A 22,135-nucleotide genomic window follows, 5' to 3' on the forward strand; every position below is an offset into this window, starting at 1 on the left:
ATAATAGTCTTTTAAACCATAGTGGTCTAACCTGAAACATTATTTACGTATTTTAAGATAATCGGTAGTAGTCCAGGTTATTTTTTGATGTTTATTTAATAAAGTCTAACTTTAGGGTGTTTATGACGAAGTACTTTCTGTATAATATAATTTTTAGTACTACTAATATATAAATAAAGGTTGTCAAGGGTTTTTTGGAAATTTTTTATAGGTTTTCTAATTTTCTTCCAGGGTTTTTTAAGAACAAATTTTTTGGTACTTTATATAGTGTAAAACTAATTTCAAGGTTTAAAACTGTCATCTTAAATAGTATAATAACATTGAAAAGATACTGTAAAGCTTCTTAAAATATGTTTTTTATATAAAAAATTCTGAAGATTTTTTATCTAAATGATATATTTTTTATATCTAATCGAAATTTTATTGCTTTAAATGTTTTTTTTTTTAATTGCTGGTTTTCTAGTGTTTTTGTTAAAAGTTCAAGGTTTTTTTTTTTCAAACTTCTCAAGTCAAGGTTTTTTGGCAACCTTGCATTTATACAATTAATACATACTATTATGGAATATATAGTTAACGTATTTAAAATGTTATCATAAATTCGCTTTGAGGTGTATTTTGTTAAGAAAATAGTATTTATAAAACGCAGAAGAAAGTAAAAAATAAGTAAATTTTGATTGTTTCTATCATTGTACAGGTATTTATTTATTATATAAAAAAAATTTAATAAGTTCACGAATATAAAAACAGTGAAAAGATCTTTTAAGACTCACAGTCAAACCACAATTAAATATAAACAGCAAGGTAAATTGAGAATGCTTTAAAGTGTACAACTGTTCACAAGACACTACAAAGCAAAAACAAAAAGTAAGTGCAAAAGTGCAGAATAGAACTACGAAAAATGCAAGGATATCATATTGAAGTAAGTTTGGATTGATTGAAAATAAATAAATTAATTGTTTATTTCTTCTGAACTAACTACATCTTCGGCTTCTTGTTTATTTTTTTCTGATTTCAAACTCTGTTTTAATGTATGCATTTAAAAACACGTTCAAAATTACCACCTCAAATATGCTTTAAGCACAAGTAAAATTTCTGTTTCATTTATTATAAAATTAAATATAAATGATAACTCGAGGCTATTCGATATTTCAATAAAAGAGTAACGGTTTGAATATAGTAATTTGTAAAAACATATAACTTTAAAACAAAAATATTAAAAAAAAAAACAACTTTATAACATTATTTGTTATAAGAAGCACAGAAATATTTAAATAAAACTTAATCTTAACTACTAATAAAAAGACAGTTAAAGATATAGTTTTACTACTTTGTGCAACTTTTATCTTATTTTTAAACTTTAAATTTGTCTCATCTTAAAGCTTGATAAAGTGTATACTCAATTAAAACACTTTAAATGTGAGACAATAAAGTATGTGTCAATATTCCAATTTTATTAAACTTAATCTAAAAAACTATTTGTAATGATACTATAAATTATTTATTTTCTACTTACAAATTACTAAAAATCTAAAATAAGTACCGTTTAGTAAGTAAATTATTTTATAGCATAGTATTGAACTAGTAGTTAATATCAAAATTACGTTATTTAAAAAACAAAATCATAAACTTACGTATACTTGATAAAAAACAAATAGATTTTTCTACTTTTACTAAAATAAGCTATTTATAGGCAATCACTCACTTAACTGTTTTCAAAAACTACATGTATATTAGAAAAATACTTCGTTGCAAAAGTAAATGTCTATTTTTGACCCTAAACAACTAATAACAACAAAATAAACGTATTTTAAAAATTACAGTTAAATTTTAATCGAACAATAAGCTTACCCCAAGTTCTGAAAGTATTTGGTCGTTTATGTCCTGAGGGTCGTTTTTGTACACAAGCGCAGCTTTGATTGCATCCCGAAACAACTGTTTATAATATTATTTTTCACACCACATGTCAGTAAAACAACCGTGAAAAATTAGTAAAAAAACTTGTGAAGACCAACAAATAACAATTTTTAGACTTGTATAAATAGTATAAATATAACTTCATGAAATTTTATTACTCCAATGTAAAATTCTACGAAAGGCTATTTAAAGGAAATACTAAATCGAGCAACTATTTTCAGTTGCACCCTAGGACTTTTAACATGAGTATAAATAATTTTTTATCGACAATTATGATCTCTTATAAGTTAAAATTTTAAAAACTTGAATCAGTTTTAAAAATTAAATAAGTAAGCTTTTAAAAAACGTTTAAAAGAGATTATTTTACGATTTAAGATTAAAATTTCCGATTATTCAACAAAATTTGAAAAAAAAAACTAGTCTATTGAAACCAAAAACTAGCAGCAACTATTTTACAATAATTGAAAATTACTTGAAACATATTTTAAAACTATGTTTTAATCATTCATTTAACTATTTTTTTATACTGGAGAAAAATTATACCGGAACAACATTATTTAAAGTTCATTAACTGTTAATCTTTTAAACAGATACAGACTTAAAAGTATACAAAAAACTAATTGAAAATACATTTATTTTTATTAGTTATGTGCAACATTTCAGTGATGAAGAACATTTAAATTATGTACAACCTTATGTTTTCAAGCTCATATAATTTATTGATAAGAAAATGTTAGTAAAAACTGAAAATATTAAAAAACCAGATTATTTTAATACATTTAAGTAAAATCATACAGTTCAATGGTTTTTTTTACTAAATTTCATAATAAAAATATTGCGTTATAGATAAAACATTGGGCTGATTTTTGTACAAAAAAAAAAAACTCTGCATGCATGAAACAGCAACAGAATTTAATCAAATATATATTTTTTTAAATATTTAATGTATACAATTAAAACTAACAACTGTTTAAATTATTAAATAATACTAATCTTATCAATAAAACCAATAAAAAAAAATTAGTTAAATAATAAATATAAAAACAAACAACTAAACTGAACCTTTTTTTTAGCTTTGTTAACATCATAATTGATCATTTTTTAGTATTAAATAACTTCCTTTAAATTTTTTATTTATGTAGGAAGTTTTAATTTTATATAACTAATAACAAATCAAATTAATGGTAGTCAGGAGCAATTTTAAGCTAAAAATAAGATTATTGATTAAAATTAAACAACAAGAAAAACTTGTAAACACAAGGGAAGAAAAAAGCAAACTTCCGCTACAATTTGGCGATTTAGTTGAATTTTTCTCAAGCGTGCCTTGTGGGAATGAAAATTAACTATGAGAAAGTTTCACATTTTAAGGGAATAAACGCAATATGTAAGTTTCAATACGAATAAGTACAGTAATTGTAAAAGTAAAGTATAGTTATATATTTTTGCTACAACTCTTAAGCTTTTAATGCATTTCAAAAACATGAAACATAACATAAAACAAAACAGTTTACAGTCGTAAATTAAAACTTAAGAAATTTATTTGATAGAAATTTAAATAATTGTGATAAAAATGTTGAGTTTCAAAACATTAGACTATATAAAAAAAAACAATAGAAATTAAACTTCATAATAATATTAATTTTTCAGATTTTATTTTACTATGATTTTATATTTATTAAAATACTTGTAGTATTAAATAGAACATACGAGCTTAAAATTTTTCTAATTTATTTATTATAAATATTTCAAAGTAAATTATAAATTAGAGACAATTTTTAAGACAGCTTTCAATTTTATTTTAAGATTAGTTAGAAAATATTAGTAAAGCGAACTAAAATTGATAATGTTTTGTTTTTATTTGGTCTTAGACCTTTATAGTTAACTAATAAAATAAAAATGATGAAACTTTATATTTTGATAAAAACAGGTGTCGTTCACTTTTTTACATTTTTAAGCAGACTTAAAAATTATTCTTTTAACCTTAAATTGGGTATAAAAGTAAATTGTAGTTGATAAAATTTTAGTTCATTTAAGTTTTATTAAAGATGTTATTTTAATTGTGCTATATCAAACATAACTAAAACATTTGTTGTAAGCATTGTACAACTACGACTATTTCTATTCTATTTTATACACTTTAGCAGTTACCCTACTAATCATGTGAATGCGGAATTCTTAATATTTTGTTATAAATTACACAAACTTTTGAATTAAAGATGTTATTAGCTAAAATGATATTCAAAACATGCATAATAAACAACTTTTAAGATACTGCATATCATTTAACTATACACTTTCTATTAACCTTAACAACGTTGGTGCCTTCTGCAGCACTGACAAAATACTGTGGGAGTTTATTCCTTTTACCGAATGCAAAACTTTGTTGAGTAGCTTCCATGTTAGCTATATGTTAAATTATTTTAATGATTTAAAAAAAAACTTTTTTGGAAAATAAAACTTTTCATAATCGTAATAACTAATATTTATTTCGGACATCATCAACATAGTTGAGAAGACAACAAGGTTGTCTCGGATGCTGTTGTTGTTGGTTGTGTGATGAAGTTCATTATTTATTATCGTAATCGCAATAGTAATGAACCAAAATGTTTTATAGTCTAAAACACATTTTAAATTTTAAACTCAGTAAAACGAACAATTTTATTATCTTTTTTTGTAGCTTCTAAAACAAACACAAAATAGTACTTTATTAATCTCAAAACTTCGCAACAAATTATTTGTTTTTAATTTATTAATATTTTTAAAGACAGTTATTTTTTACTCAGTTTAACAAAAAAAAAAGTAATATTTAGATAATTAGTGTTCAAAGTTGACATTTGAAAACTTTAAGACCATAAGGGGGTAATCACTTTTTATCTTGATCTTGTTTTGTAGAGTTTATATAAGCTACAAGTTACTTTTATAGTTTTTTTTAATATATTCCAACTAATTTTAAAAACATAATCGGTTAAAGTTGAAGAGTACAATAGGTTCTTTTTGAGAGGAGCAAACTAAAATTAGCGATAAAAGACTAATATCACTAAAGATCTATCTCATCCTATGTTTTTTGAGATAAACACTTTAAACTGTCAGGAAGTTTTCCCTGCAATATTAGATTGCAATTTCCCTGCAATATTAGAAAAAATTCTCTTGTAAAGAAGGAGATATCAGTAAGCTTTTTAATCATTAAGAGCTTATGAATAAAATGTAATACTAGACTTATCCTAAATAAACAAGGTATTACTTAAGTAAAATATTTTAAACAACTATTTCAAAAAAAAACACTAACAGTCAATTTTATTCGCAACTAGCAGACATGGGATGTGAGGTCGATATTTTCTTAGTTCATTATACCAATTGCTAAGGTTTTTGTATGTTATTTTTCGTGTTGCATCAAAAACAAGAATGCAACAATGTGATTGATGGTAGTAAGAAGCGTGCATAGAAGAAAACCTTTCCTGGCCTGCTGTATCCCATATATCTGAATAAAAAAATTAAATGTTTATTTGATAGAACAATCAACAAAAATTAATAAGATTAACATAATACATACATTTTCAAATAAGTATGATGTTTTTACTGATTACTTTTTTACACAATTTTATTATTTCTTTAAATTAGAGAAAGGTTTTTTTGATTTAAACCATTTTAAAAAAGGATATGCAGTATTTATTACGGTGAACAGAAACTTTCGTTAGAGATAAATATACGTATTTTCAATACACTTTTTTAAAACAAGCATTTTAGTGTATTATATATTGTAAGAACTCTATTTTCATTGGTATTTGGAAAATTTATAAATAATTTATAATACAACAAAAGGTTGAAACTTGAAAAGAATGACTTTTTTTAATTGAAAAAACTTACCTTAAAAAATTTATAAAACTTTATTAAAGCCAGCATACTGTGCAATATTATTAAAAAGCTCAAGATTTGTTCTATTGTCTAAAAAACTGTATCTACATAGGTGCATAAAGCGTTTTTAAATGTTAACATTTAGTATGAAATTTCATTGAAAAATTTATCATTTTTCACGTTACTACGTTTTATAAAAATATTAAATAAAACAAATTTTAAGTACGTAAATCCTGAACAAAACAATGTTTTTTAAAATGTTAAATAAGGTTAGTTTCCAAAAAGTACTTTAAAAATTTCTAATCTTTATCAATTATTTATAACTCGTTTAGACTCAAGTCAAAATATTTCATTGAAAAACATTAGCAAAGAAAAACAAAACAATTAATTATAAATCTATAATTTCTAATATTAATTTCAAATAATATTATACTCACCCACAGAAACTTTTTTATCATTTATTTTAGTTTCATAATTGAATAATGTAAGCGCATATGTAGATTGCTGTTGGGGTTTGTAGCCATCTATTAAAAATCGTTCTACTAATCTGTGTATTATGTTTTTTTTTAATATAGATTATCGATTAAAATAGTATTATAAAAATAATTTTAAGCGATTGATTCAAACGATTATTTACTATATGCTAAAAATAAAACCTATTAAAGATAAAAAAACTATAAAAAGACAAACAATACTAATAAAAAATACTGTTAGATTTTTTACTAATACTCAAACAAAGTAATTGAACTGAAATATGAAAAAAACATTTGGTCCTATAAAAAAAAAAAAGATTTTATAGACTAGATTTAGTTTTAAAAAAATCTTTAGTTTTTAACTATAAATTTAATTGCAAAATGTTTTAAAACTGTTACAAAGTAGTTTTACTAGTAAAAAACAAATAAATAATAACTTATAACTCATTATTATAAATTCCAGCGAACTTGCTTAGCTAGAATCTTTATTAGTAAAAGATTAGCTTGTAGTTTGATTAACTATTTTTATTATAACTCTAGTTTTTTAGTTTAGTAAGCTTAGCATTAGTAAAATTAAGTAAGAACTTATTTACTGCAAAGGTTAATAAAGCTTAAGCAATTAATCTCGAAATTAACAAATAAGGAAGGTTAAAATCAATTCGAAAACCATAAAACAAAAAACAAATATTCTTGAGTACACACTTTTGAAATTTAAAGAAACGAAGTGGCAACGTTTTTCTTAAATCATTTGCTTAATCTGAATAGTATAAGTCACACAAACTAAGCCTGTAAACTTCTTTTCCATAAAATATTCATAATTTAATTAGACAGTTTATTTTCATAGACATACCTTACCTAAATTTATTCCTAAAGATTTTAAATTTCTAAAAATGTTTAAGCATGTTGCTACAGTTAAATTTGCAGCTAGGGTATACTAACATAGTTTCATATAACAAAAAAATCAGTTAAAACTCTATTGAACCTTTGTTCAAAGTCTAAAATTTTAGAAACACTAGAACTTTGTTCCCTATCCTTGAAATATTTGTAAGTTATACTAAAAATTTTATTATCTTTTTACAAAGAATCATTGTAAAAGTTAGAATCAAATATGTTTGATCATTGCTTGTAGCTGCTTTTGGTCAAAATAAGAACTTTCTGTGAGTGTGTCTGTCTAATACTAGATAGACTATGTAAGGGCAACGTACAGCCCCTGAGCCAGATATCACCCGCTAAAGAAAATCTCTGGCTTGCAACGCAATTTTTAGCATGAAAAAAAATCTTCATAAAAAATTTAGACAAAAATTAAAAAACATTTTTAAGCGTGCCTATAAAATTATTGTTATTAAATAAAAAATATTGACAAATACATTGTACTTTAATTGAAGTAGAAAGTTTTTCGATACACGCTTTTCAACTACTATTGTTTATAACTAAGCTATAGAACATAATATTATCATTTATGATAGCTTGGTCAACGATAAGCTATAATGAGTTTTAATAAAAAATGTGAAACAAATACTTTTTAGATAAGAATTTGGTAAAATTAAGTAAACAACACTTTTTAAAAGAATTTAGATTGAAGATTAATTTTTGCATTGAATATTTGTACTCTACAATATTTCATAACTACGTCATAGTGTTTTTTGTTTTTTTGTATAACTTTTGTATTAATGTTAAGCAAAGTGCAATTCATTCAGAACCTACAGCTGATGATTAAAAACAGTTTTATAGTTTTCATTAAACATATGATCTGTTATTTTTGAGTTTGAACTTCCTCAAAAAATTATGTAAAAGCCCATCAAGTGGGCTCTGTGGAAGGTGATTTAGTTTATATAATCGCATTTAATTCTATAAAAAAATTATATAATAAAATAAAATATTTATACTATTCTAACTTGTATAAATTGTCACATATATTGTTTCGTTTTAGTTTAAATTTATTATTTTTTTTATTTAGTTTAAAAACTGTTTTTCAATTACTAAGTATATTTTAGTGTAATTTTTTTTAAAATTCTTTAGTAATATAGATTTATTCCTTTTCATTAAGTACATTAACTAAATTCTGATAGTTATATTTTTAAATAAAAAGTTTTCATTATTTTTTTTATTATCATTATTTATGTTTATATAATTTTAAAACTTATATGTATATACTTTATTGTAATATCCTTTTACTATCTTAAGTTCTTCTTACTTATGCTTAAAAAGTCTTTTTTACTTAATTTTACCAATTTCTTATCTAAACAGTATTTATTTCACATGTTCATTAAAACTCATTATGACATATGTTAGTGTTTTATCAGGGTAGCTGTCAAATTTTCACAAGCGTACAAAATTGCATGAGAGGAAAAATTTGTACTGAAAATTTGTATTTGATGGCACAAAGATACTTTTGTACAAGGGGATAAAATTGCACAAAGACACTCTTGCACGAGCAGACAATTTTGCACTGGTTGATTTTTTTTAATAGTTTTTTTTATTAATTTTAATGATTTTTTAAACATAACTGTTATCCTAACCCTTAACCTCGGTCTGTAACTTTTTTTTTATTAACTTTTTTTTTTCTAATTTCTTTTTATTTATCAACTTTTTTTTTTAATAATAAATTTTATTAGTTTTTTTTTTACTATCACTGTTACCTCTAACCTTAGGTCAGTAGCTTTTTGTTTTTATTTTTTTATAACATATATTTTATTTTATTTTTTGTTTTTTTATATTTATATATATTTTTTTCTATTTTGTTATCCTCATGCAAAAATTACAACTTGTGCAATTTTGATCCATTCCCGTTTTATCAAGTTTTCATAAAAGTAATATTATATTCTATAGCCTAGTTAGAAAAGTGTGTATCAATTTTTTTTTTTACTTCAATAAAATGCAATGTACTTGTTGATATTTTGTATTTAAATTTTCTACCCCAAAAAATTGTTATTTTATTGCTCTTAAACTTTAATTTTTATTTTACAATAAAATTCTTCAAAACAATGCGGCTTGCAAAATATTATTTTTTGTGGTTAATCTGGTCCATAGACTTAAGGGCATAGGAGTGTCATACATTTTTTTTCAAAAATTAACATTGGCTTGTATATGAAAGCTTAAGGTATAAACTACAAGTCAGGAAATTATAGAAATTAAATTTTTTAATTAGATTTTGAGATATAGACGGTTTTTACAAAGATTCCAATACAAACGATAGACTGCAAGTTTTTCAGGGTCAATTTTCTCGGAAGTTTAAAAATTCACTAAAAATCTATCTCCTCTTTCATATTTTGAGTAAACCTCAATTTTCAGGAAATAATCGTTTTATAATTTAAAAGACTTTTGCTGTTGGAAATTTTAATACTTTGAAAAGTAAAAACTTTAGATTAAAAAAAACAGGTGGTTTTTTTTATAAAAGCTTCTTTTTTTTAATTTAAAAAATCCTGCATTAAAAAATGTCCATACAAAAACGTTTAAAACTTTTTTGGAAAGCACATTGAAAGTTCCTTTAACCTTCATCAAACTCAAACCACATATTTTTGTATACCCAATCTACTCTAATTTGATTTTATATTTGACTCTACAGTTCAATAATTCTAGAAATCATACTTGTTCATAGTCTAAAGAGTCAAGCTAATCTCACACATAATTTGTAAAACATGAATTTAACAAATCTCATATGAGAAACGAGCAATAACAACTGTTAGTAATATATACTGAACTTTATCAAAAAAAGTAAAATTTATACGGGTAAAAAAGCTTAACTTATTTAGAAAACTTTAGGTATAACTCGTAGAAATATAACTTTTGAAAATTTAGAAACTGGTCGTAATGTAAAAAAAAATTCTAAATAAGATTAAACAGAAAAATTTCAAATAGTTTACCATTAATTAGCAAAGCTCAGAATAGAAAAAACTCATTTAATAGTTGGCCTGTAAAATGTTGTCTAAATATCTTTACATATTTTGCAATAAAAACTGTCGAATACAAAATATAAAAATAAATATTTAAATTAAATATTCGTATTTATAAGACACATTTGCAATTGCTGTAAATTTGGTAAAAACAACTAACATACGTTTTTCAATGACTGGTTAGCTTAATTAAAACTATGGTTAAAATAATTACTACAAAGCAAGATATAAATTAAAACATTTTATAACTATTCAACTATATAAAGTTATTAATATTTGTCTATAAAACCTGTGCAAACGTATTTTTTAGAACTAGTATGTACGTACTTATCAGTGATATTTAATAAAGTTAACATTGAAAGATATATCGAAATCTAATTTGAAAGCTTTTGAAATAATCCTAATTTCTATAAATTTATTTAGAATAATAAAAGTTTTCTGTAAAGTTTGTTTTTTAAACTTCAAATTGAACTAGTCAAGTATTTGCTTACCAAGTAGCTTAAGTATTTGTAAATAAATTTTTATGTACTAAAGAGTATTAAACAATAATATGACATCTAACATTTAGGCTGGCTTAAAATTTTATCAAGACTTATTTACAACAGCCATAAAAACTTGGTATTAACTATTTGCGCTGTAATTAGTTTTATATACTTTACATCGCACAAACATTTTTTAAGTTGTTTTAAATTTTTAATACAGTAATTTTGAAAAATTAAATATCTAAAATTGAGTGAAAAAACGTTAAATACTTAAACGACTAAAAGGAATATTATGCCAGAAGTAAATAAATCTACTTATAGTATTTGTCTACATGGTATATAATTAAAAAATGACAAACTTTGATTTTCCCACAGCGCTATCTCCAAGACATATGACTTTTAATTTTTCAACTTCTTCAACATCCATGTTATTTATTTTATAACGCTGGCAAACATTCACTGATAAATTATTTAACAAAATCAGGTAATTCATTATTGTTTTCAAACACTTCAAATTTACACAAATGACATGAGCCATAAACTATATAACTTTAAGAAAAAGAAGCGTGATGAAGGTTAGTTAGTTTAAAATACTTATAATTCAAACTTTAAGGTATTTTTAGAAAAAATTGAATCTTAGAACCAAACAGTTAAACAAAACTAGATTATAACTATAGTACCAATATTTTAAATCAAAAATGTAAGAAACAAAGTAAAGTTTTTTTAAAGCTACTAACAACTTTCCGGTAATTTTTTTATTGACAAAAACTAAAATAAAAACCTATTAAGTTCAATAAACAAAAAGATTGTGATTCAATTTAAAAAATAATTAAAATGCTATTTTTACTTCAAGTTAATAGACTTGCGCTATAAAATTACTGATCTGAGCAAAGTCATGTAAGTTTTAAGCAGCTAAATTGATTGTTTTCTAATTTTAATTTTTTTATTTACTTAAATGTATAAAAAAATATATTAGGAGTTGATTAAGAAAACTTATAACAAGCTTTCTGTTCTCTATACAATAGTATTTAAATTTACAACACTAACTATTTTTTTAATCTTTCAACAGAAAAAAAAAGTAATTCATCAATTAATAATTGCAAACACAATCTTATGTTTGGTTTTAAGCAAAATATATCCACAACTACTTGATTCTAAAGCATTACAAAAATGTTGTTGATGTAACAAGCATGTTTACAACAGTCTAGGTCTTTTATTAATATCATTTTGTCCTCCATCAGAGTGTTTCCTTCCCTGTTGTTTCACTAGCACCTTACTCATATTACTTTGATGGTAACTGCCTATTGAATTAACTTGTGCAGATTCCATTTGAGCTCGCTCCTCATCATACTCAATCATCCCCATACCATCAAGCCTGTTCAAATTTATCCATCCTTTCCACATTACACAAACTCCATTCAAAATCAAAGGTGCTCTCAAATAGACCTGTAAAATAATTAAATCTTATTTTAAATATACTTCTATTATAATTCTATCTAATATAATCCAATGTTTATTAACTACATAAAACTTGTTTTTACAACATATAAATAACAAGAAATATCTTAAAAATTATTCAAATTTCTAAATTGTTTTTAGTAGATAAGTATTTTATATATTATTATTTTTATAATTTAGTTTATTTATGCTTTGAAGTATAAAACTTATTATGTATTTAAGTGGGATTACTCTTTCGCATAAAAATGTTTCTAAATTGTTATCAAATAAGGTCAAAAATTTTATTGTTACTTTTTGTCTAATATTATTAAGGAAACTATTTTTGTTTCCAAATATTGTTCTTAACTAAAAAAAGTTCAGTATTTTCCTTTTTAAAAACTGTTATAATAATTCATTTACCAGCAAGTTAACTAAAAACCTGACTAAATTTTATTTAGTTGATTTTATTGAAAAAATAAGTGTTTATTGTTTAAAATAAACTTGTGCGTTTTGAGTAATAACAAGTCTATAGTTTTTTAGGTTCAGCTCTCTGAAAGAATTATGAAAATTGAAGCATAGTATAGTATGTAGCCTAAAAAATCTAATTTACTTGTTAATAAACTGCATTTCAAAGATATCAGCTTGAAAAACTTTAACCACATAGTTTGATGGGAATAAAAGTATTTAACATTATAATCTTAGAGTTGGCCCATTGCCTGTAACTGGCCACCTCAATTTTTAGCCATAAAAATTCTGCATTAAGTAAAAAGAGTAGTAACGTGAACCTGAAATTACTTCTAGTTTTACATCATGATTTTAAGTAATCTGAAAATCATGAGACTAAGAAATTATTTCTGTTAATTTTCTAAACAATATTTTTAGTTTCTAAAATCTGGAAATATAAACTGTATAAAAACTATTTTACAACTATATTACATAGAATATTTCATAAGATAAAATTACCATACTCTATCTGACATCAACAAAATGATTTTTTTTATGTAAATACAAAAATAGCTAGTATGTATAACAAATAGTTATTTATGCAAAATTTATTTTTCAAGCATATTTTACTAATTTTATATAGTTTTTGGCACAGCAATGGTAAACAAGTTTCAAGACTCGAAAAATAAACAAAAACAGCTGTTAAACATAAAAATTGTAAGTTCTAATAAAATAAATATGAGAAAATCAAATAAAAAAGTTTAGAACAGAAGATTTTTTAATTTAATTATGTAAAATTTAAACAGTAAATCACACAGCAAAAATTTTTAGAAGAACCATTATGGACAAGTTATTAATACTAAAAAAGGAGAACTAACTTTTCCATTTTCTCTTTGAAAATTCACATACTCTTTAGGAGGTAGCATCCCATGATACGGTTCAGAGCCAGAAGGAAAAAATCTTAAAGAAAAATTAGTACCAGAAGTAACAAAAGCAATTTCAGCTCTACCTAATTTACAGGCATTCTGAAACTGTGCTTGGCGCTCTTCAAGAGCTCTGTCTTGAAAGCCAGCATACTTGATCTCACTTTCACGACTTAATCTTCTAAACAGTTCATTTGTGTCAAAAGTGTGGCGTTGATCATTCACTATACGAGGCATAATAGTAACTACTTATACTTCTACTGTTAAAAACAAAGTGTTAAAAACTGTGTTTCTATCAAAAAGAATTATCTAATAAATTAAATTGTAACAATGTTAAAACATTTCATTTATAGCATTTTAATTTTATTACAGACTATTTTTTGATTATCAGATGCAGTAACACTTAAAAAACAGTAGTTAATTATTTATTGCGCCTATTAATTACTTTGTTAGTTTTAACTTTTTTTCTGTTTTTAGTGAAAAACAATTTATAATTTTATGTTTTGTTCTACTGTGAGTTTCTAAGAAATGTAGAAAAATATGTATTAAAGTGTCACAAGAAACTTAAGAGAGTGCCATACACTTGTTATGTATCTAATTAAAAGCAAATAATGTTTGAAGTTTTAAAATCTACAATATAATTTATAAGAATAGTAGAGAACTAGCTACAAGGCTGAAATATTATTTTTAAATATGCATTTCAAAATCAATAAAGGCCATAGGGGGGTAGAAGCCATTTTTTGACCAAAAATAACATATAGACTTATATTATAGTGAATTTCATAATCTTTCAGATGTTTTTTTTAGATTTTAAAAATATTAAGTAACTTTTTTTTTATGACCGGTTATATAAAGGGTTGTCTTTATAAAGGGTAACTTTAAAGCTGTTTTTCTCGAGTTTTTAAAAACGGGCTTTAAAATCTATCTTCTCCTTCATTTTTCAAGCAATCTTCTTCAAATTTTCAGGAAATGTTCCTTACATTATGAGAAAAAAACGTTATTTGTGAATTTTAATAATTTTAAAAAATAAAAATTTTATGACAAAAAAAAAAAAAAAGTGATTTTCTATCAAATTTTTTTTTATTTTTTCAGAAAAAAAGTATTTTTACTTGAATTTTTTTAAAGTCACAAATAACGTTTTTTTTTTATTGTATAAAGAATAGACTGTGAAAGTTTGAAGAAGATTGCTTAAAAAATGAAGGAGGAGATAGATTTTGAATGCATTAGTCTTTTTTCGCCGTTTTAGTTTTTCCTTCCCCATAAGGAACCTGTTATGCGGCCCACTTTGGCCGGTCATATCTCAAAAACTAATTCGAATTTTAAAAACGGTAAAAAGCAACTTGAAGCTTAGTAAAAACTCTATAAAATAAGATCAACTTGTAAAAAACATGGCCTACCCCCCCCCCCCCCCCTATGGCCTTAAAGAAAAAACAAAATAAGTTAACAAAACAGAAGACACAAATCAGTATAGTTTAAAAGAAAAAATTATAAATACAATTGAATATATTTTTTATGGTAAAAAAACATCAGCCTTGAACCCTTGCAAAAACTCACTCGCTTGACCTTCAGAAAATGTTAGAGTAAGTTCTGATATTTTTTTTACCATAAAAAAAAAGACTTGAGAATATAAGTAAAATTGAAAAATGAGAATATAAGATAAAAAACATAACTGTAGCAAAAAAAGAAACACTTACAGCTCATCTAAAACATAAAGAAGATAAAACACAACTAATTTTATGTTAAATTAGTAATTTTTTTATGGTGAAAAAAAACATCAGTCTCAAACTCTACCCTTTGCAAGAACAAATTTGTTTACTTAAACAAAGAATTCCATGACTCTAACATACTTAACAAATTAAAATTAATTAATTGTAATAATTTAAATAATAAATAAATTTAATAACATTAATTAAATAAAAAATGCTTACATATTTTTTAAATATTTTTAGTAAAATACTTAATTCAGAGATTAAATAAAATTTCAACACCTAGAATTCATAAACAATCTTTTAATACTTTTAACAACTGCAAGAAACTATATAGCATTAAAAAAACTATTAGAAACTAGTTGTTTTAATTATACTTTACCTAGCTGGGGAGGCTTTATTAAATAGTTTTGCATTCAAGATTAACCATAAAAACTTCTGATAAAGGGCGTTTTACTAAAGCATCGAAACAACCAAATCAGGTAAATAAGGAGTTAGGCTTAGCAGGATTGTTGTAGCTTACAACTTGTGGTATAGATGCTAGATTTCTATGAAGAAATAGCAACCAAAAAACTTGAGCAAGATATTTAAGTTAAAACAGTCAAACGTTTATTCACGTAACGAAAATATTTATATCTTTGATCATTCCGACACTGCTTCTAGATTAAAAATTAATAAGGGTAAAATTAAATTCCAGATAAAATTTGATAAATTTTTTTTTATTGAATTTTTACAATTTTATGTTGTTTCTGTAAATAAGGTATACAAATGAATTTGATTTATAATCGTTTTACTTTATACAATATATTGTTTATTGAACGACAAAGGAAAAGCGTTTAAAAAGTTTGATCTTAAGATCTGGTATACGGGAGAACATTTCGTTTATCGAGTCGTATACCAATCGCTTTTAAAATTTATTACAACCAACCTAACAAAAATAGTTATTAAAAAATCTTTTTTTAACTTTAACATATAAAACATACGATAAAAAATAAAATACATTTAAATAGGAGTAATGTTTTTATATGTATAAAGATGGATTAATATTTTTTGTATTTAAGTATAGTAATTTTTTTAAGTTGTATCTTGAGTGTGTTCATTTTCTTAAGTTGTAATTGACTTTTAACTTTAGTTATACTTAAATTCTATTAGTTATATATTTATTCATATTCTATTAAAACTGATAGTTTAAAATAAAGTGACTTTTTAATATGCATTTTTTAAATGTTTCAGCCTTACTTTATTTTTTTAAAACAATTTTAAATTCTGAATGTTTAAAAAATAAGAAGTTGTTTTAAGTTTATAAAAATTAAAATTTTCTTTATCAAACTTAACTTTAAAATAATTAAACCAAAAAATCTACTTTGATTAAAAATAAGATATTAAGTTGAGAAAACTTGTAAAAAGTTATTTTTTAATTAAGAGAAAAGCACTTTTTATTACATTATACCATGGTTTTCTAGAAAGATCCACATGGTCTCCTTGGAAGCCCTTACAGAAATTTAGGGAGCCTGAAGCAGCAAAGGTGACCATGATGCCATAGTTTGGAACAAACACTAAATATTCTAGAGTTGATGATGAAGAGAATAAAAGAAAAAAAAAACTTTTCGGCGTATCAATGGCAGTTTTTGGAGAAATCTATTTTGTCGAAGGGGCCATAACTTTTTTTTAAAGGGGGCCTTATTAAAAAAGTTTAGGAAACCATTACACGGTAACAATTTTAGAATATTTAAGTTTCTCAAATTGTCCTTCAGGTATGCTACTTTATATGCATTTAAATTGAAAATCCGTAGAATTTTAAAGATTATGTTTGTTATTCAAGATTAAAACTTTTAACTTGTGTTTAAACAGAGATAGCAAAAGTATAAAATATTTATACCATTAAACGGATAGAAGTAAAGATAAAAGACTAAGGCAAAACTATACTATAAGCTATAATAAATTTAGATGACTGCGTCAAATAAAGTAAAAAATCAATCTAAACTTAAGTTAAGACTATTTAAGTTAAACAATAAAAAAATGAAACAAGAAGCTTTTGTTTTGTATTTTAAAACATCACTTATTTTTAAAACTTAAGATTTAATATCTGATATACTTCTTTTTTCGTTTAAATTTTGATAAACTGCATAATTCATTCGTGACATTTTAATGTTGAAAAGTAATAATATTCATTAAAACATAATATTTTTTTACTTGCTAACTTATTTTAATTAAAGATCTCAAACCAATTTTAATTTAAACTTGAAACTTAAATAACTAAATACAACGAATTACTATTTCATTATTGCTGTGTAACAGATTTAAAAATTAATTTGATGTAGTTTATTACTAAAGTTTTTTTTATTTTTTAAATGTTCTTTCAAAAAGAAACGATAAATAGACCTTAACAAAATGTTAAATTTAGCTATTTTTGAAATTAGAATTTTATTGAAGATCTATATATATATATTTCTAGCTGACTGTACAACTTAATATTATTCGTTTATAATGTGATAGTAACTAAAGTGTGATCAAAACGCTACACTACCACTGTAAAGTTTTATGAGTTCTATTTCTTACAAGGGGCTTTTTTCAGTGGGGTTGCTTATTCATAAAAACAGTATTTTGTAGTAACCATAAATTTTACACTTTAGAAAAATGCTTAACTGTTTAAAATTTCTCAGATACAACTTTAAACTTTAAATAATTTTAATATCATAGTAAAACAGAATGCAAAATCTGAATAAGTAATCCAGTTCTTTTAATTTTAATAAAATAATTTAAATACAAGCCTCAGTCCTGTTTTATTAACAATGTGAAAATTTTGCCTTACATTGTGAATCTTAAACCAATAACAAAGTATTTTTTACATATGGAAACTAAAAAGGAAGTACTAATCAGAATTAATATTTAAATTGTATTAATAATAGAAAAAAAAAATCAGTGATATGTAAATAATTTATTTAGTTAAACAATTCTAGTTAAAATAATTTAGCTAAAAATAGAACTTAAACCAAAAACAAATTAAGTTTTTTAAAACAAAATAATAGCAGAAGTAAACAATTATTTCTTAACTTGATGATAAACTAAGTTGTAAAGCTACGGTTTTTCTACTGTTGTAAAAATAAAAACAGTATGTGATTTGGTCAAACGTTTCCAAGGTTAAAACGAAACCCTTTTTAGTTGTAAAATCATTTAAAACAAAAAAAAAAACACATTTGGTTGGCTAGTTTTAAATATAAAGTTTTATCTTCCAATATGAAACTTTCATAATTGTACAATTTTTTTTTAGTTTATACAATTTTTGTACAAAAAAACTTATAAAACTACTTCATTTTGACGTAATTTTTCAAAAATTTGAACTTTATGTTCATACTGATATGAATTTTTAGTAAAATATTAAAAACATAAAAACCATATTCAATCACTTTTTTATTACGTTTTTTCCAGTTTTTTGGGGGTAGCACAGGAAACAAAAAATATTCAAAACACGATTTCTTACAAAACAACTTGCTTATTAAATTCTGCATTATCAATTACTTCCAATTTATTTTTAAGCAAAAACAATTACCGTTGAAGCTAAATCTAATCATAAGATACTGGATAAAAATAAAATAATGATTTAAAGAATCTTTTCATTAATATTTCACAACTTTTAAAATAACAATTAAGGGCGTATTGAGCTATAGATTAAAAATAAAAACACGTATAACCAAGACTGGTTGCAATTAATCAACTTAGGAGTTTAGTTTAGAGTACTGAACAAATGTTTGTTTTAACTTAAAATGTAATGCTCGAGTATTTGTGTGTTAATTTGCTGATAGATGTATGGTATCTATGGATGTAAATACAAATAGCAATGAATTATTTAAGTTATTTACTAAAAAAGGGGTTTCAAACTTAATAAATAATCTTTAAGAACAAATTTCCGAAGATTTCTGCTGACCACATTTGTGAGAAATAAAGTTGCACTATTTGTAACTAAATAATTAAGCTTTTTTTATGAAAAAATAAAGCTCAGTATTCCTTGGGCGTGTTTTTACTGGTTTGTTGGAACCTGTTCGATTCTTGAAAAAAAAACTTTGATATTCACTAAAAACTTTGTAAACAGATTTGGTTTTGCTTATTTGCTGAACTTTAAATGATAAATGTTGAATTAATAAATGGAAACATTAGAAAGTTTCACCATTCGCTTGTACACTATTGGCTGTCAGCTGATGTAGATTTGAAATTAAAATTTAATTGTGATGTCATAATGAATTAATATTTCAAGGCGGCTTCTTTTACTAAGTTGCTTAAAGTATTTAATAAAAGATCATGTTCAATGTTAATAAGTGATGACTATGATTTGTTTTTGAACTAAAAAAGCCAATTTTACTAAAATAATACTTAATGTAATTACTAAAGTTTAATCACACTAAGTTATTTATACAAAGTAAATTAATGTGAAGTAAACTCTATTTATTTAAGATCTATAGCTATTTAAGTTTGAAAGTTGAGTTGAATGTTCCAAAATCAAAACTTACAAGTCGACATATATAAAAATTTTCAAATTTTGATTATTATAGTTCACTAAAATTTGATCGTGTCATTTTAACTAGTCTTCCATGACACTAATAAAAAGACATTTTAGCTTTTTCTTTAAACTTAATTTAACTAAAAACCTATTATATATATATTTTGTATGTGTATTGATCACTGGCTTTCGATTTTAAAATGTTTAATTTAGAGATTTCCAAAAACATTATTAAGTACCCTAACACCATCAGACCACATGTTTAATTATAGTTTTAAAATATTTAAATTTTATTATTTAATTTTTATGCTAAAACCACTATTTTTCAAGTGATATTTCAACTTTTGCAAATTTTACTTAAAACAATTTAATTTTATTAACAAAAGATTTTTAAATAAAATTAGAACAAAAAAAATTGAAAGTTTTCTATTTATAGTAATATCTTTAATTTTTAAATAATTCAAGTTTAATTTCTAGAATATTTATTACAGTTTTGATTATTTTATAAAATTATTTCTTAACTAAAAGGCTAACTTTTTGTACAGTAAAATTGAGTGAAATACTGTTTATAAAACAAACTTTTGAGAAAATCAAAAGAAAAACAAAGTATGTGTAAATAAATAATCAAAACTACAAGCTAATGCTTTGTTAATACAGACTCTAACAAAGTAAGTTCTATTGAAAATAAGATAAAAATATGTTTTCTGCGTTAAACTAGTTCACACAGTTCCACGGAGCTCTGTAAAAATAAGTTCTGCAAGTAAAAATAGGAGATAAAGCAGATGAAGAGGTAAACTTATTACAGCATAAGTCATAATTTTTATAAACTAACAATAATTATTTGACACAAAATATGCTATATAATCTGACTGTTTTACATTGTGAAAATAGAGTACACCAATAAGGATTAATTCAAATTGTTAAACTAAAGTACTATGTATAGTTAATTTAAAATAACACACCCAAGTATTTTTTAAAATTTTGTTTGATTGACAAATTGCATGCCTGGTTGGAAGTTTCAGACCTTGTAGGAAAAAATAAAATTTATGAAACTAATTTCACCAATAAGCTTAAAATTTTAAACACCAACAACGTAATTAATATTTGAATAAGTGTTTTAACATATAACTTTTTTGTTAAAATTATGGTTAACTTTAGTTTAACAATTATTAGAATCAGAATAATACAATTGATAAATAAAAACACTCGGGCAACAGTTGCTTAGTTTATTTACATTTTTAGTACGTAATTTATATTTTTATAACTTTCTTACTAGTGATTTAACTACAGTATAACGGAAAAAATTTATACAGCTTTAAGTATAATTAAAAACTAAAATTTAACACTTGCTAATTCAATTTGAAACTAAAGATAACTAAATTAATTTATTAATGCAATCATATTAAAGTTATATTTTAAGTTTTACGTTTCTCAAAAATGTTTTATAGTGTAAAGTGGGCTAAAACTTAAATCAAAGTTTTAACCTTTGTTTTACAGTTTAAAACAGCTTGATTTGTTCTTCTCAAAAATTTAATACCCAAATTATATTAATTGTTACAGTATGAATTTTAATTTTGATAATTCATAATTACTAATAATCTAGTCTGATTAAAGACAAGTTGCCGTGAATATTTAAATTTATTATTTTTATTTATTAACTAGGAAAAAAGCTTAAAAATTAAAAGTTTAAGTTTAAATGCATTTGTTAACTGTTTACTTTACATTTAATATTAAAAAACAAAGTTTTTAAGTATTATACTTTGTACTACTGTTAAATATTAAAGTTTTTTTCAAACAACATTTACTTTTATTGCAATTATAAGAAAAAACATATTAATCTTAAAGCATCAATTTATCATACTTTGAAAGCGATTGTATTTAAAAAATAATTGTTAGTACAAATACTTACTTGTGCGTCAGTTTTTTTACTTACCTTTTAAAAGATAACAAAGAAGTTTTAATCACCCTTTATTTTGCTATAAGAAAGTTTTTATGAAAATCTTGAGTTTATTTAACGATAAATGTAAACTCAGGATTTGAATTCGCAAGCTTTCGAAAAAATAATACTAAAATTTGTCTTAAAAGCATTATATCTAAACTGTATTAAACATAGAATAAATAAAAAAGTATATCATGAATACTATTATATTGGATTTTCCGTTTACAACAACTAGTGCAAAACTTTTTTGTTACTAGATAAACGTACAGCAAAATGAAACAATTGTAGAATTCTACTGACAAGTTGTGTAAATAATTAATCCGACATTTTTTAAATATGCTATATTTGACACTTATAGTCGTTTACGTAATAAAGAATTATAACAAGAAAAATAATGAGCAAAATGTTTATTTCGTTTTAAAATGAAAAAGCAAGTATATACATAAAAAAATTTAAAACGAAACAAACTAAGATAAATGTATTTACATTTAAAAACTACAATAGTCTATTCTTTTAAAATTTTAATTATTAAACTGAGTTTTATCACAAAGAAACTTAGTTTACTGATTTAAGTTTA

General features: G+C 23.4%; 2 protein-coding genes across 2 annotated transcripts; both read right to left on the reverse strand.

Annotated features, from left to right (window-relative positions):
* Positions 1-733: 733 nt before the first annotated feature.
* On the reverse strand, positions 734-11,059 carry LOC145846651 (rab-like protein 2A). Its single transcript, XM_082953326.1, has 6 exons — positions 10,974-11,059; positions 6,204-6,313; positions 5,201-5,392; positions 4,220-4,317; positions 1,849-1,932; positions 734-1,018 (listed from the first exon to the last, which is right to left on the reverse strand). The coding sequence occupies exons 1-6, from the start codon at positions 11,039-11,041 to the stop codon at positions 950-952; spliced, it is 621 nt and encodes a 206-aa protein (XP_082809452.1). The 5' UTR covers positions 11,042-11,059; the 3' UTR covers positions 734-949.
* Positions 11,060-11,110: 51 nt separating this feature from the next.
* Positions 11,111-13,673, reverse strand: LOC145846653 (core-binding factor subunit beta-like). The gene is made up of 2 exons (XM_082953328.1): positions 13,374-13,673; positions 11,111-12,060 (listed from the first exon to the last, which is right to left on the reverse strand). Exons 1-2 carry the CDS (start codon positions 13,653-13,655, stop codon positions 11,809-11,811), a joined length of 534 nt encoding a protein of 177 aa, XP_082809454.1. The 5' UTR covers positions 13,656-13,673; the 3' UTR covers positions 11,111-11,808.
* Between the last annotated feature and the right edge of the window lie 8,462 nt (positions 13,674-22,135).

The sequence above is a fragment of the Thalia democratica genome, unplaced genomic scaffold (genome assembly GCF_965202585.1).
Source record: "Thalia democratica unplaced genomic scaffold, ktThaDemo2.hap1.1 HAP1_SCAFFOLD_537, whole genome shotgun sequence".
Taxonomy (NCBI): domain Eukaryota; kingdom Metazoa; phylum Chordata; class Thaliacea; order Salpida; family Salpidae; genus Thalia; species Thalia democratica.

Coding starts and splice junctions, on each gene's coding strand:
- LOC145846651 (XM_082953326.1), bottom strand. CDS start 11,041: ATGGATGTTGAAGAAGTTGAAAAATTAAAAGTCATATGTCTTGGAGAT. Junction 5,393..6,203: donor TGATAAAAAAGTTTCTGTGG/GTGAGTATAATA, acceptor TTTTTTATTCAG/ATATATGGGATACAGCAGGC. Junction 4,318..5,200: donor AGTTGCGAATAAAATTGACT/GTTAGTGTTTTT, acceptor TTTAACATATAG/CTAACATGGAAGCTACTCAA.
- LOC145846653 (XM_082953328.1), bottom strand. CDS start 13,655: ATGCCTCGTATAGTGAATGATCAACGCCACACTTTTGACACAAATGAA. Junction 12,061..13,373: donor TTCAAAGAGAAAATGGAAAA/GTTAGTTCTCCT, acceptor ATTATTTTACAG/GTCTATTTGAGAGCACCTTT.